Source organism: Molossus molossus, unplaced genomic scaffold (genome assembly GCF_014108415.1).
Source record: "Molossus molossus isolate mMolMol1 unplaced genomic scaffold, mMolMol1.p scaffold_m16_p_19, whole genome shotgun sequence".
Lineage (NCBI taxonomy): Eukaryota > Metazoa > Chordata > Mammalia > Chiroptera > Molossidae > Molossus > Molossus molossus.
Window position 1 is genome coordinate 28,584,077 of NW_023425354.1, and position 15,218 is coordinate 28,599,294.

General features: G+C 51.0%; 1 protein-coding gene across 2 annotated transcripts in view; it reads left to right on the plus strand.

Annotated features, from left to right (window-relative positions):
* LASP1 (LIM and SH3 protein 1) overlaps nucleotides 1-15,218 on the plus strand; it is a 41,285-nt gene that overhangs the window by 21,217 nt on the left and 4,850 nt on the right. For both annotated transcript variants that reach the window (XM_036267654.1, XM_036267655.1), the window contains 3 exons: nucleotides 3,949-4,056; nucleotides 14,069-14,219; nucleotides 14,581-14,684. In XM_036267654.1, coding sequence (XP_036123547.1) covers nucleotides 3,949-4,056; nucleotides 14,069-14,219; nucleotides 14,581-14,684 — 363 coding nt within the window. The remainder of the gene's footprint in view (nucleotides 1-3,948; nucleotides 4,057-14,068; nucleotides 14,220-14,580; nucleotides 14,685-15,218) is intronic.

Consider the following 15,218-nt stretch of genomic DNA (forward strand, 5'->3'; position numbering starts at 1 on the left):
AGTGTGGCTCAGTAGTTGAATGCTGATCCATGCACCGATAGGTCACTGGTTTGATTCCCGGTCAGGACACATGCTCAGGTTGTGGGCTTGATCTACATGTGGGGCATGCAGGAGGCAGCCTATCGATGTTTCTCTCTCATCAATGTTTCTATCTGTCTCCCCCTCTCCCTTCCTCTCTATCTAAAAAATCAGTAAATATGTATTTATTTTTTTAAAAATTCACCTGAGTGCCCTGGCCGGTTTGGCTCAGCGGTTAGAGCGTCGGCCTGCGGTCCGGAGAGACCCGGGTTCGGTTCCCGCTAAGGGCATATACCTCGGTTGCAGTTTGTCCCCGGCCCTGGTTGGTCGTGCGGGTGGCAGCCACTCGATGTGTCCCTTTCACGTCGATGTTTCTCTCTCTCTCTCCCTCCCACTCTATCTGTGCAAAAAATGGAAAAATGTCCTCGGGTGAGGATAAAAAAAAAAAAAAAAAAAAAAAAAAATTCACCTGAGTGCCTCCATCTGTAAAATCGGGATTATGTTCTCCCTAAAGGTTGCTATGAGGATGTCAGCATATAGCAAGCATTTCGAACAGTTCCTGGTATAGAGTCAGCACTCAGTAGATGTTCGCTGTTAATTCTCCTGGAAAAGGGAGGGAATGGAACTCGGGCATGGTGAAGCTGAGGCACAGACTCGGGGACCTTCTGATTGCTTCTAGCACTTTTGAGCAGGTCCTCTCCCCTTCTGTGTGTGTCTGATTTTAAACCTGACTTCTTTTTTGTTAGAAGGGAGTGGGTTACATAGTATGTGGGCCCATCATGTAGTAGGCACAAAATAAGTAGTAAAGTGTTGGCACTGTATTTTTTTCAATGAATTTTCTTTAAGTCATGATCTTTCCTCTGACTCGGGTCAGTTAGGCAGTTATTTTCCAAACTGTGCTGCCTGTTGGTTTGGAAGTTTTGTGTCTTCATTCAATTCATTCATCATTTACTTTGCAGATATTTACTTGTACCTACTGTTTGCTGGGATGAGTGATGAACAGGATAGATCTTGGGAGAATATTCAATACATCCATATATAAAAAGTAGAGTTTCGTAAGTGGTGGTTGTTTAGGCTTAAGGAGCCTCAAGCATCCGGCCTGGCCCTGCCTTGGGAGTTTCCAGGGTGGGCAGCCCAGGGCCTCCCAGGCCGAGTCATCAAGCCACAGCATTGAGCTGCATACTGACCCGACCAACCACTGGGCTGAGTGAACTTGGATAGTTCCTTTCCCTCCTCAGAAACCCTCATCACATCCTGGCAAGCCATCCCCGATGAGGGTGAATACCCCTGCGTGGGTGATAAGGAGGCCTGATGGAGGGACTCCAGGCAGGGCCCTCCCCACACCCCTGGCTCCCCACTTTTTACCTGTCACCCACCTCAACACCAAACAGCCTCTCAGAGAATCTTCCCCACCTCGATTCTCCATAGTTAAGGCCTGTAAGTGCCTAAAAATGGTCACAAACTTCAGAGCTGGGAGGGCTTTTAAAAATCAGTTAGCTGTGCCCTGGCCGGTTTGGCTCAGTGGTTAGAGTGTTGGCCTGCAGTCCAGAGAGACCCGGGTTCAGTTCCCACTAAGGGCACGTACCTTGGTTGCAGTTTGTCCCCGGCCCTGGTTGGGTCGTACGGGAGGCGGCCACTCGATGTGTCCCTATCATGTCGATGTTTCTCTCTCTCTCTTCCTCTCTCTCCCTCCTGCTCTATCTGAATAAAAAAAAAAAAAAAAAAAAGGAAAAATGTCCTTGGGTGAGGATAACAAAAAAAAAAATCAGTTAGCTAACCCCTCTTGTGGAAGGGGGGTACTCAGAGAGGGAGACTAACTTGCCTAGGGACACACAGCAAAGTGGTGCTGAGCCCAGGCCTCTGTCTTTTCTCAGCCTGGTCTCCCCCCCAGCCCCGCCCTCTCTAGACCCTCTGTGCCAGGAGTAAATGAATTATCCTTTCCCTGCAGGGAGGGAGAGGCAGTTCCTGAGCCTGGGAACCCACTGATGTCATCACAGTGTCGCCATGGCAATTATTCCCCTGGATTAGGGGCCTGACCCTTGCCAGGCCAGGAAGTAGAGGAAGGAGTGGGGGGCTGGCATTTGTTCAGCACTTTAACGTTGACAAAGCACTTTCACAGCTACTCTTAACAGTACGTGGTGAGCCCGCTGCGTGCTCCACTATGTGCTGGCTGCCGCAGAGCGACTGTGATCTGCGCATTGACCGGAATGGGTGGTATTATCATCCCCATTTCACAGATTTGTAAACTGGGGCCCAAGAGGTTAAGTCATTTGCCCAAGGTGACGTAGCAAGTGGAGACTGAACCTGTGTTAGTACCAGCTCCCTCTGACACTTTGCCCATGCTTGAGGATAAGAAGCTCCCCTCCCCATGATTCCTATGACGACCCTTTTACAGGTGAGGAAACCGAGGCCAGCGGCCTTGCATTTGGGGCTTTTCTATCTGGAGCTACATTTTTCTGGCTTTTTAAGTGCCTTACCTGCCCCAATGCTGCCTTCTCAGAGAGTTTCCCATCCCTATACGAACACTGCTGGCCCAGGCCTTCCTGGATGGGCTGGGGAGTTCTGGGCCCATACAGTAGGTCGGTACCTTTATCTACTGTGTTAATGTTCTGTCCAGGCCTTTGTTTTTGGTCTGGATCAAAACAAAGGAATTTCTGGAAACTTTTAGGAAGAAGCCCATGGATGGATGAGCTGGGGCTCCAGGGTACAAACAAGGACTCCTGAGCCCTGGGGCTTGTTCAGAGGAACTGACAGGTGTGGCCATGGCTGCATACATGTGGGTTGTCGGTTGGGTCATAGTGCAGCTCAGCACTCCGGCCAGATGATTTCATGCCTGGGAGCTGCCTGGGCTTGTCATCCTGGAAACTCCCAAGGTCCTGGCCTCATGTCCTGGGCTGACCTGCTTCCAGGACAGTGCAGCCCCCATGGAGGAAATCCAGGCAGTGGGTAGGGTTGGAACAGCTGGCTGCCGAGGTGCACAGTGAAGTCTCCGGAAGCCAAGGAACAGTTTTCTGCCCCATGGGCATTTTCAGTTTCCATTCTATCCTTTAAACCCCCCCAGGGGAGGACAAAATACTCATATTTTAATTTCTTGAGTGGGAAGTCCTTTCTGTTGTCTGACTTGAATCCGTCTATTCAAGGATCCATGGAATTCTTGGAAGAGGAGGGCATTGGTGGGTGGTAGGGTTCTTCCCCAGGGCTTGGAACCCTATTCTGAAGTACTGTCTGTCCCCCACCAATTTCATCCTTTCCTGTGGCATTGACCTCAGATGCTGGCCTGCCAGACTCCAGGAAACCGCCAGGGCCGATCGGAGGCTCACTGATCAAGTCTCCCGAATGGCTATCTCCCTGCCCTCCTTTCTGGGCACCAACTTTGTCCATTGGCACAGCCCTCAGCTGGTCACTTAAACACTCCCTTGGGCTCTTGGCAAGTAGGGCCACATCCTGGCTAGGGTGAGGGCTGGGGCAGACCTTGGAGCTCTGGAAACAGCCTTCTTCCTATAGCTTTCTGGCAGGATGGGCTGGGGTCAGGGGTCAGGAGACAGGCAGATGAGGCCTTGCATCTTGGTGGCTCTGGACATTTGCTGCCAAGCTGCGTGACCTTGAGCATGGGACTGCATCTCTGTGGCTCCATTTCCTTATTTAAAATGGAGCTAATGATAGTATATGTTACAATTTAAAGATAGTTCATGTAAAGTGCTTGGCTCTCAGAACGCACTGAATACGTATTAATGGACTATCATTATTACTTGAATACTTTTTAGTTAAGGCTTCTGCTTTGAGTTGGGGGGTAGGGGTGGATGTCACTATAGGAGGAATTCTGGTCAGGATCTCTCTCCTGGCTGGTGCTGCCTCAGAAGTGGCCACAGGCAGAGGCCCTTTCTGCTCCCCCTGGCTTGACTCTAGTTCCTCTCCCCTCTGGTCCTCCAGGTGCGCTACAAGGAGGAGTTTGAGAAGAACAAGGGCAAAGGCTTCAGCGTGGTGGCAGACACACCCGAACTCCAGAGAATCAAGAAGACCCAGGACCAGATCAGTAATGTAAGCTCCCTGACCCTGTGGCACCACACTGACCCGATGCCCTTCCTTTTTGTCCCCTCCAGGCTGGCAGACATGAATGAGGCCCCTGGGTGGCTGGCTGATGGCTGCTTTCATAGAGGGAAGGGAAGGGTTTGGAGTTCCCAGATTCCTTTTCTCTGTGTACCCCAGACTCACCCGTTGCCACCCTCTACCTACACAGCATTTCTGCCTTCTAAGGACTGTACTTTGAGGGGGGGGGGATGCAGGGAGGGCCTATGTGCTCACTCATCCCCCCACTCTCTTTGAAGTTTTGTGGGTTTTTTCCTGGCTGTGGTGGGTGTTAGGGTCCAGACTGGCTGTTTTGTCTGAGCCCAAAGGTCAAAACTTCAAAACTGGGTGGCAGGGATGGGGAGGGGCCAGCCTCCTCCTTGTCTGCCTTTGGGTGCTGACACTGTAGTCATTTCCGCCCTCCCTCAGCTTCCTCCCCCACCTTGGCTTGTTCTTCCTTCCTGTGTAAAAACCCCAGCCTTGCAGCCTGCCGGCGCTGCACCCCCTGGCCTGGGCCTGCCTGGGCCCAGGCCGGTGAGCAGTGTCTGCTGTGGCAAGGCTGGTGTGGGGAGTGGGCCGCAGATCGCCAGGTCTGGTGGGACCTGTGGCCAGGGAACAGGCCTCAGTTTCCTGCTTGACTAAGCCATGGACCTGCAGCCTGTGTGGCTTTGGGCACCGGGGGGTGGGACTGCTGTGAGCCGCAGCACGGAGTACGGGCTGCAAACTGTGCCCGGGTGTTGGGCACTGAGCTGCCAGAAGCGCCCAGCCAGCTGGGCCAGGAGAGCCCATGAATGAAGGACTGGACAAGCAATTGTCTTCACGTCTAGAAGGGGAAGGGATCAGCACGTTGCCCAATGTCACTCTGGGCTGAGGGACTAGAGATAGAGGTTGTGGAGGGCCTGGGTTTCAGGTGGCCCAACTGGCATCCACCACTGCGCTTCTCATCCCACTACCTGGCTCCCCATCCCTCTGCCCAGCCTCCTTGTCAGGACATTTTAGAGGTTGGCTGGGCTCCAACAGTGGCTCAGGTGGCTTTCAGTAGCCAGGGTCCAGGCCAGAAGGAACAACCTTATGCCCAAGACCTTGGTTTTCAAACTTTGACTGCAACCTACCATATGAAGTACATTTCACACTGTGACCACCCCCCACTCCTATACAGGCCTGCTTATTTATTTAGAGAGAAAACAGAATCGAAACTTGCATGAAAGAGTCCTTACTACTGGAAGACATTCAGATAGTTTCTGCTTTATTTTGTAAGGATGCTGGTTGCAGACTTCACTGAATGGATTTCACAACTAGGTTGTTGACCTGCAGTTTGAAATTGGAGGCTTGGGGAAGTGGAGGGCTTCCCCTGGGCTAGGAGGATGGGCCTCGCCAGGCTCGAACCCCATGCCCTCCCCCGAAAAGCCTGTCTCAGTTGCTTCTTTACAAGTCAGGGCCTGGCCAAGGGTGAAGAAGAGGGGAAGAGGGTCTGTATGTTAGAACTCACGAGGGGAAAGTTGGAGGGAGGGAATAATGGGGAAAAGCCAGAATGGCTCACAAAGCTGGAATCTTGACTCTTCAGCCTCGTGGCTTTTCATTGTGAAGACTCTTGTCTTTTCTCATTGATGCTCCCTGTCTATAACTTCCAGTCTGTGGGTTTGAGCCGGTGTGTGTGTGTGTGTGTGTGTGTGTGTGTTGGGGGGGAACGGCGACGAGCAAGCGCAGTCATTTCTGCCTCCCTTTCTGGAAGGCTTCCAGAATCCTCCACACCCAGATTACGGCACCCTGTTTTCCCCTCCCCCTCTCACTAGTCATTGGATGTGTTACCTTCTGAGGAGTCCTGGTAACAGAACTCACTGTGGCCAAGACATTCACACCTGAGGAGATAGCCATCTTATCATTAACCACAGGGCTGCAATTAGCTGATTGTCCTCTGCTCTGAGGTGGGGGAGATGAGTTGAGTCTGACCTGGTTCTGCTTTTGCAGCTTTAGCTGAGACCTGTGAGTTGTGACCACAAAGCTGAGAGACTTGGTTTTAGTGAATGCAATTAGAGTCTGTCAAATGTGGACCTCCGACCAACTGTGCTGGAATCACTGGGGAAGGTTTATTGAAAATGCAGGCTTGAAGACCTCCTCCCCAGGTTCCTGAATCGGCGTCTCTAAGAGTGGGGCCCGGGAATCAGAATTTTAAAAACATTCCTTGGGTGACTTTGGTGCTCACTGATGTTTGAGAAACATTGCCTAAGAGTCTGAAAAAGCTTCAGCAAATCCTAAATCAGAGCATGCCAGGCCTGGCTGCATCCCATAATTCCAGGGGAACTTAAACCATACGTAGAGCCATTGCTAACTTGTCCCACATCCAGAAGAGCTTCGCCAAAGATGGTGTTTAGAGCCACACCTTTTGTTTTGAATCCAAAATAGAGTTCCTATGTATAGCTTGTCTCTCAGTTGCTCAGGTCAGCACCCAGTGACTCCCAGCTGTTTCCAGAGATCAGACCATCTTGCAAAGAGACGATTTGCCTCCCTGGAGGCATAAGCTGCAGACTAGAGGGTTTACCAGTGACAGCATTTGAAAAAGCAAGTGTCTGGTCTCCTCAGGTGGTGTTTAAATGCTTTGGTTGTGTGTGGTCTGTCCTGCGGAGAGGCAAGATGGTGAGGCAGGAAGAGCCAGTGAGAGCAGAAATCCAGCGTCTAGCATTCAAGGGCCGGGCAGGCCTCGCTGAGCCTCGCTTTCCTGATCTGTAAAAATGGGGACTGTAGACCCTACCTTAAAAGGTGGTTGCCAGGGAAATGTCAAGTGCTTGGTATTTGATAAATATCGTCCATTATTACTGTAAAGCAGTGGTTCTCAACCTTCCTAATGCCATGACCCTTTAATACAGTTCCTCATGTTGTGGTGACCCCCAACCATAAAATTATTTTTGTTGCTACCTCATAACTGTAATTTTGTTCCTGTTAGTCTTAGGCGACCCTGTGAAAGGGTCGTTCGACCCCCAAAGGGGTCGCGACCCACAGGTTGAGAACCGCTGCTCTAAAGGCAGACCTATTTGCCTTCTACATTGTGGCTAAGGATCGTGCAGTAAAGTTTGGCTAAAAGGTCAGGCCATTGTCGCCCTGGCCAGGTAGCTCCATTAGTTGGCACATCATCCAGTTACGTCAAAGTTGCAGGTTCGATCCCTGGTCAGGGCACATACAAGAATCAACCAATAGGTGCATAAATAAATGGAGCAACAAATTGATGTTCTCTCTCTCTCTCTCTCCAAAAGTAATAAATAAATAAATAATAAAGTTGGACCATTGTCTAATATGGAGAATGTGTGGAAAAATTAGAGGCAAGATACTAGTAAGTTATACATCTGGTGAGTGATTGTGTCCTCCTTAAAGGCATCTAAAGGGTTGAGAGGCCAGGGCCGCGTGCTGTGGGATGAAATTGATCTTTTCAGAACCCTGGCCTTTGGTCATGACCTCTAATGACCGTGTGGATGGGAAACTTTAATTGCTGAGGCCCCTTTCTGAGAGTCACTGCCTTCAAGTAGAGAAGCTATGCTTTTATTTACTTATATATTAATTTTATGCATATACTTTTATGTCTTTTAGCTTTATCTTTTTCTGTGACCTTGGCTGGTGAGTTGATTGTTCCATTCAAAGCCTGGCGTGCTTTTGTTAGCCATGACGTAGAAGCACGTGAGAGGAATCTGTGGAGTCAGGCCTTTGGTTTTCACCACAATCAGGAGAGCAGGGGCTCAGAAGAAAGAGAACATCAACTAGCAGAGAAAGTGTATTTTCTTTAGTTTTGGAATGGACCCTCAATTAGTCATCCTACAGTCCTGGCCAGCAGGGTCCTGGATGAGTGGGCAGAGCCTTAGGCCTGGACCTGTCAACCCACGTTTGTTTGGATGTCAGGGGCACAGTTAGAGCGTGGTGTCCTTCCATGGGGGCCCAGGACAGTTCTTAAGCTGGGGCTCTGCTGACATTTTTGGACTTACAGTGACCTCCATTTGGGCCTGTAGAAAAGCAGAACTTTGCTGAGCTTGGAGCAGGGATCAGCCAGGCCCTTGGAGTCTGAAAAATGTTTCTTTCCCTTTCAGATGTGCTATCACCCTCTAATGTGCCTATTTGCTTCTCATACCATTAGATCGGTCAGCAAAGTAATAACACAGGTTCCTCATTTGCTGGGGCGGGGAGGGAAGGAAGTTAAAAGCACTGTCCTGACATTTTGGCCAGGTGGGCCCAGGCAGAGGGAGCCGCAGCCTCCCTGTTCTCAGGCCACGGCCACCTCTGTGCTGCCTGCCCCGAGCGCACACGCCTGGTGTCCTCTTCTCAGCGGCTGAACCATCTTATGATTGTCCTCCCTTTTGAGAGGGAGAGGGGTGCTATTTGTGTTTGTTCCAGAACAGGAGACGTGAACCAGGACTAGGGGCAGAGCAGGCGTGTGGTCACCCTGCTCCACACCGTCCTCAGGAAGGGCCTGTCCAGCTGTGACTTTGTCCTCATGTCACCACCTCAGCTCTTACTGAGTAATGAAAGCGCTGCCTCGGGAAGTCATTTAACTTCTGAGCTTCATTTTCCTCTTCTGTAAAGTGGAACTTAATGTGAAGAGCTGAGCAAATGTGAAGGTTATGAATAATAATAAACGGTACCTACATTGTTTGAGGGGGAGGGGGGGTCTTTTCCTGTTCAGGCTGCCACTATGCCATCCACCTGGGTCAGCGGACCCTAATTTTATAAATATTTGTCCCAGTATAGTGGCTTTTTTTTTTTTTAATCCTCACCTGAGGACATTTTTGCATTTTTCTTCAGATAGAGCGTGAGGGAGAGAGGGAGGAAGAGAGAGAAACATCGATGTGAGAGAGACACATTGACTGGTTGCCACCCACATGACCCCAACCGGGGCTGGGGACAGACTGCAACTGAGGTACGTGCCCTTAGTGGGAACCGAACCCGGGTCTCTCCATTCCACAGGCCGACACTCTAACCACTGACCCCAACTGGCCAGGGCCCGTGTAGTGGCTTTTTAGGAGCAAGACTGAGTCCAGCAGCCATCTGTGAAACATACGCATCCATACTTGCTCTCAGCCCTCGTTTCTTTAGGCTCCTAGAGCTGGTCAAGAGCCTTAGGACCTGGGAGCAGAGTACCATGGTGTTGTTTACAGATGAGGAAACTGAGGCCCAGAGGGAAAAGGGACTCTCCTAAGGTCACACGAATAAGCAAAGGGCTCATGATCTTTCAGGGGTGAGGCACGAGAGGGGCGCAGCAGCCCATGATGAAAGACTGAGTCTGTAGGATATGGGTAGGGGATAGCACCAGGCCTTGGCTCAGACGGGGAGCTGGGACCTGATGTACATTCTTTCTCAGGGCTCTGTTACCCCTCCTCTGATACAGATAGTCACCAGAGAAGGGGGCTATCACCCAGGGTAGCTGGGCCCCAGTATCAGGGACACTTGTCCCCCCAGCATCTCCTGGCACCCTCAGGGCCCATGCAGGCCTCTGTCAACCTCCACGTGTGCACTTTCCCTCCCCTGGTCACCGGCTCCTGGTCCAGCCTCTTCATTAACAGAAAGTAGACATGGGAAGCTGACCTTTCCTATTCTCAGGACAAAAGTCAGAAGGGCAGCTGTCTTGTGAGCCTAGAGGCCTCAGCAGGGGTGACTCCTCTTCTTGTCCCCCCACCCATCTCTGGATGGGGATCACTGAGAGAGTAGGGCTGGGGGAGACTCACCTTTTGCCCTTGACTTAGGAATCTGAGAGCAGGGCACAGGCCCTGTGTCTGAAAACTTCATCCCTGGGTGCCCTTCTGAGAGGGCTGGCCAGGGCTGGCTCCTCTCTTTCAGGGATAGGCTCAGCCTGTTATTTCATCATTTGGCTGTGGGTCCCTGCTGGGCATGAAGGGAAAGGGTGGGAAGAGGGGGCTGGTCCTGATTCAGACCCCTAAGTGAGGCGCTCTCTGCCTTCAGATTGGACCCGTTCTGGCCTTTGCTGCTGCCAGCCAGTCCTCCTAGCCCAGGAGCAGCGAGGAACCGTCACTGGAGCCAGCGGAAGGATGCAGGTGTGCCCAGTGGGCCACACCCGCAGACCTTTAGCCCAGTTACTAATGTGTAAGCCCTGCCTGGGCAGGTGTGAACTCTTGTCCTGTGGGAGTGTGTGCCCAAAGGGGCCTACGCTGGGCTGGACAGCTCGTCAGGCCGGGATTCCAGGGCACAGGACCACTGGTTCCTTCTGCCCCAGGACATAGGGTAGGCTTTGCTCCCCTCCTTGCCCATTCCTCCTCCCCCACCCCATTTTCCACTGGGAGAATCACAGGGCAGGATCCTGGTGAACAGGACATGAGGACCAGCATTTAGTCGAGTGGTCAGGGGGAATTCAGGGCCTGGGCCTGCCTTGGACAGGACCAGTTTTTCTCAGTGTCCTGCTTTCTGAGTGTCCTCTGGGGGAGAGGCAGAGCTAGTCTGTTTTCCTCTGTCCCACTTCCTTCCCCATGCCCAGGCCAGCCCAGCAGCCCTGAACACTCCAGCCATGGGCCTGAGCACCTTCCCTTGGTTGCTCTCCCCACCACCAGTTTCCTCTCTGAAAAGCTGACAGACCCAGGGGTCTGGAAGGCGGGGCGTGGCAACATGCCCCTGAGGTGGGGAGAAACCTTAGGGCTCCTGGCTCTGGTTCTTTCCCATGTCGTACCTATTTTATTCATATTTTTTTGTGTAAGTTTTACAATATACTTTCCATATTTGTAAAGTGATACTTGTATGTAATTTATAAAATAGATGTAATTTGGGAGGATTGTTAAAGCATTTTACACGTTGCAGTCCGAGTATTTAGGTAAGCAGAGGTCAGCAAACGTCTTCTGTAAAGTCCAGAGAGTAAATATTTTAGGCTTTGTGGGCCATTTGGCTTCTATGGCAGCGACAGGCCCTGCAGCGAGAGCATGAAAACAGCCATAGATAATAGGGAAATGAGTGGGTGTGGCAGTATTCCAATAAAACTTTATTTCTGGACACTGAAATTTGAATGTCATAGAAAGTTCCTGTGTCAAAATATTATTACTCTTGCATCCCCACCCTCACCCTCACCCCACCCCCTATATTTAAAAAAATGAAGCAATTCTTCTTTGCTCGTGGATCCTGAGCAAATAGGCTGTGGGCTGGCTCCTGGACCGACCAGCTGGCCAACCTCTGCTCTAGATCACTGGTTCTCAAACTTAAGCCTGCTTCAGACTCACCTGGGGAGCTTTTTTTTTTTAAAAAAATTTTTTAATTTATTTTTTTGTTACAGATGTTTCTCCTTTTTTACCCCATTGGCACCCACCTCCCCACCCCACACCCGCCCCGTCCCCGGCTTTGTTGTCCATGTCTATTGGTTATGTATACATGCATATAAGTTCTGTGGTTTATCTCTTCCCACCCACCCCCACCCCTCACCTGGAGAGCTTTTAAAAATGCATAGTGCATGGGAATGCAGACTGGTGCAGCCACTATGGAAAACAATATGGTGTTACCTCAAAAAATTAAAAATTGAACTTCCATTTGACCCAGTGATCTCACTTCTAGGAATATACCCTAAGAAGCCTGAAACACCAATCAGGAAGAATATATGTACCCCTATGTTTGTAGCAGCACTATTTACAATAGCTAAGATCTGGAAACAGCCCAAGTGTCCATCAGTAGATGAATGGATCAAAAAGCTGTGGTACATATATACAATGGAGTACTATGCAGCTATAAGAAAGAAAGACCTCTTATCCTTTGAGACTTCATGGAGGGACCTGGAATGTATCATCCTAAGTGAAACAAGCCAAACAGAGAAAGACAAGTTTCATATGATCTCACTTATTTGTGGAATATAATGAACATAACAGTCTGAGGAATGGGGTAGTCCCAGAGACGTGGAAGTGGGGTACAGACTGACAATCCCCAGAAGAGGGGGTGGTGGGGGAGAGATAAACCACAGAACTTATATGCATGTATGCAAGAACAGTGGACATGGACAACAAACTGGGGGCAGGGAGGGGGCAGGGGGGAATCAGTGGGGGGAAAAGGAGAAACATCTGTAGCAAAAACTAATTAATAAAAAAAATAAATAAATAAAAGTAATTTGCTAACTAGTAAAAAAATAAAATAAAAATGCATAGTGCAGAACCCCAGCCCTAATTTTGTAGATTCTGTGGAAGGCCCTGGAACCTGCATTCTTTATTTTTTTATTGTTTTTTGAGGATATTTTTTCATTGTCTTTGTTTTTAGATAAGAGTGGAAGGGCCCTGGCCGGTTTTGCTCAGTGGTTAGAGCGTCGGCCTGCGGTCCAGAGAGTCTCGGGTTCAGTTCCCGCTAAGGGCACATACCTTGGTTGCAGTTTGTCCCCAGCCCTGGATGGGTCGTGCGGGTGGCAACCACTTGATGTGTCCCTTTCACATCGATGTTTCTCTCTCTCTCTCTCTCTTCCTCTTTCTCCCTCCCATTCTGTCTGAACAAAAAATGGAAAAATGTCCTCAAGTGAGGATAAAAAAAAAGAGTGGAAGGGAGGGAGAGAGAGAAACATTGATACGAGAAAGATACATTGATTGTTTTTTTCCCCCACATGACCCAGACCAGGGCTGGGGATCGAACCTGCAACAACCCTGGCTCTAACCCCTGGGTCAAACCAGCCAGGGCTAGAACCTACATTCTAATAAGTGGCTCAGGTGGGTTAGAAACAGATCATCGGAAGAGCAGATTTTAAGAAAGGCAGCTCTGGAAGGTCTCCAGGGTCTTGGTGGGTTAAATTCAGCCAGCTCTTGCTGAGTGCTAGAGTGTGTGACTTCTCCAGGCCTCTTTTTGCCCATTTTTGGAATCCAACCAGAGGAGGAATCCATTTCCAAGGGAATGTCAGCCTGAAATTTCTTGTCCCCAGAGGCTGGGGTCCTCAGTAGAGCATTCTTCAGCTCTGGCCTCCACTGCTCAGGCCTGTAAGAGGTAGAATCACCTACTGATTAAAAACAGGCTCTAGCCCTGGCCGGTTTGGCTCAGCGGTTAGTGTGTTGGCCTGAGGTCCAGAGAGACCTAGATTCGGTTCCTGCTAGGGGCATGTACCTCAGTTGCAGTTTGTCCCCGGGTGGCAGCCACTCGATGTGTCCCTTTCACATCGATGTTTCTCTCTCTCTCTCTCTTCCTTTTTCTCCCTCCCATTCTGTCTGAACAAAAAATGGAAAAATGTCCTCAGGTGAAGATTAAAAAAAAAAGAACACAGGCTCTGGCCCTGGCTGGTTTGGCTCAGCAGTTAGAGCGTTGGCCCACGGACCGATGAGTCGAGGTTTCAATTCTGGTCAACAGCACATACCTCGGCTGTGATTCATCCCTGGCCTTGGTCAGGCTCATGCAGGAGGCAACCAGTTACTGTGTCTCTCTCACATCGATGTTTCCCTCTCTCTCCCTCCTTCCCACTCTCTCTGAAGATAAACAGAAAAATGTCCTCAGGTGAGGATTAAAAAAGAAAAAGAACACAGGCTGTGGAATTTGCATGCTCTTGGGCAACTCACTTTGCCAGTCAGTGCCCTAGTTTCCCCCTAGTTTTCTTTTCTGTTCAAGGGGGACTGTAATATACCCCCTTGTAGGTGCTGACAGGTCAAATGAGCTGTGATATGGAACACCTAGCACAGTGCCTGGCGCCTAGTAGGTGCTCAATAAACAGAGCTGCTGCTATTGCTGCTCTTGACCAGGGTGGAAACAGGGCAGCCCCCAGCCCCAGCCCAGGCACCGTTCCATTTGTCTGGTGCTTTAGTTTACATGGCCCTTTTCCATCATCTCACTGCCTCCTCCAGCTTCACCTGGGGTAGACACCAATGTCCCATTGGAGACAGGCCTGGCAAGGTCACGTAGCTCGTCCAAGGACACACAGCTGGTACACCCCCACGAGAACCTGGCTCTCTCTGCCTGGAGTCCTCAGGAGTCTCTCTCATCCTGGGATCTTGAGTGCAATGGGAGGGAGCTTAGGTTGGTTTTCTACGGGTCCTTTACCCAGAGCTTTCTGCCCCTGCAGATAAAATACCACGAGGAGTTTGAGAAGAGCCGCATGGGCCCCAGCGGGGGTGAGGGCATGGAGCCCGAGCGCCGGGATTCCCAGGACAGTAGCAGCTACCGGAGACCCCAGGAGCAGCAACAGCCTCACCACATCCCGACCAGTGCCCCAGGTGAGCATGAAGCCTGTGGGAGTAGAGGACCTGAGGCCAGGCCCGCTGCAGCATGGAGAGAATCCTCATTTACACACACACACACACACCCCCGACCACCCCCCACCCCCAGTCCTCACCTTGGGCATGGGCATGAGCATGCGCAGGGCCTGTGATAGGGGAGATGCAGCCCCTGCTGTAGAATACGCAACACCTGCTGGTGTGCAAACACAGACATCGCCTTTGAGAAGTGGGTGTTGAGCAGGGCTTTGGGGGGTGGACTTACAGTACATGTTCGGGTTTAGGGAGAGAGGGAGGAGGCTCTAGGAGGGGCTGGGTTTGTCAAGACAGTTTTTGAGCCCTGTTTCCTCCCTACTTCCAGTTTACCAGCAGCCCCAGCAGCAGCAGGTGGCCTCGTCCTATGGTGGCTACAAGGAGCCTGCAGCCCCCGTCTCCATACAGCGCAGCGCCCCAGGCGGGGGCGGGGTGAGTAGCCCTGGTGGGAGGGGAGAGGTGGGAGGTTGAAGGTCATAGTAGTGAGGCCTGGGGCAGCCAGAGATGGGGTGCCTAGGGAAGGACCTAGGTCGTAGATTCTTCTTAGAAACTCTACCCACCAGGCCTGGGTTTCCCTGACCTTTGACCCCAGTTCCTATGTCATCTGCAGGTGATAGGGATCTCAGTCTCTAGAGCAGACGGGAAATGGGGATAGGGGGCAGAGCCTGGGCTGGGACTGGGGCCCTGTGTTCTAGCTGGACCCCTCGCCCAGGTTTTCTTCCTCCAGCTCCCTGGGAGCACATGAAGTACCTTTCTGCTTGGGGCCACCCAGGCCTGGGCCCTGCTCCCCACTCTTCATCAGGATGACCCCCTCTCCCATATTCTTCAGTTCTCAGCTTGCTCCTGCTTCTGAGGGCCCCTCCCAACCCATCTCATGTCAAGTGGTCTCCCCTAAAATTTCTATCATGTCACACTTTCCAGCTTAAAGCAGTTCTCTGTTTATTAACTTCCGTCTGTGCCCTGCAC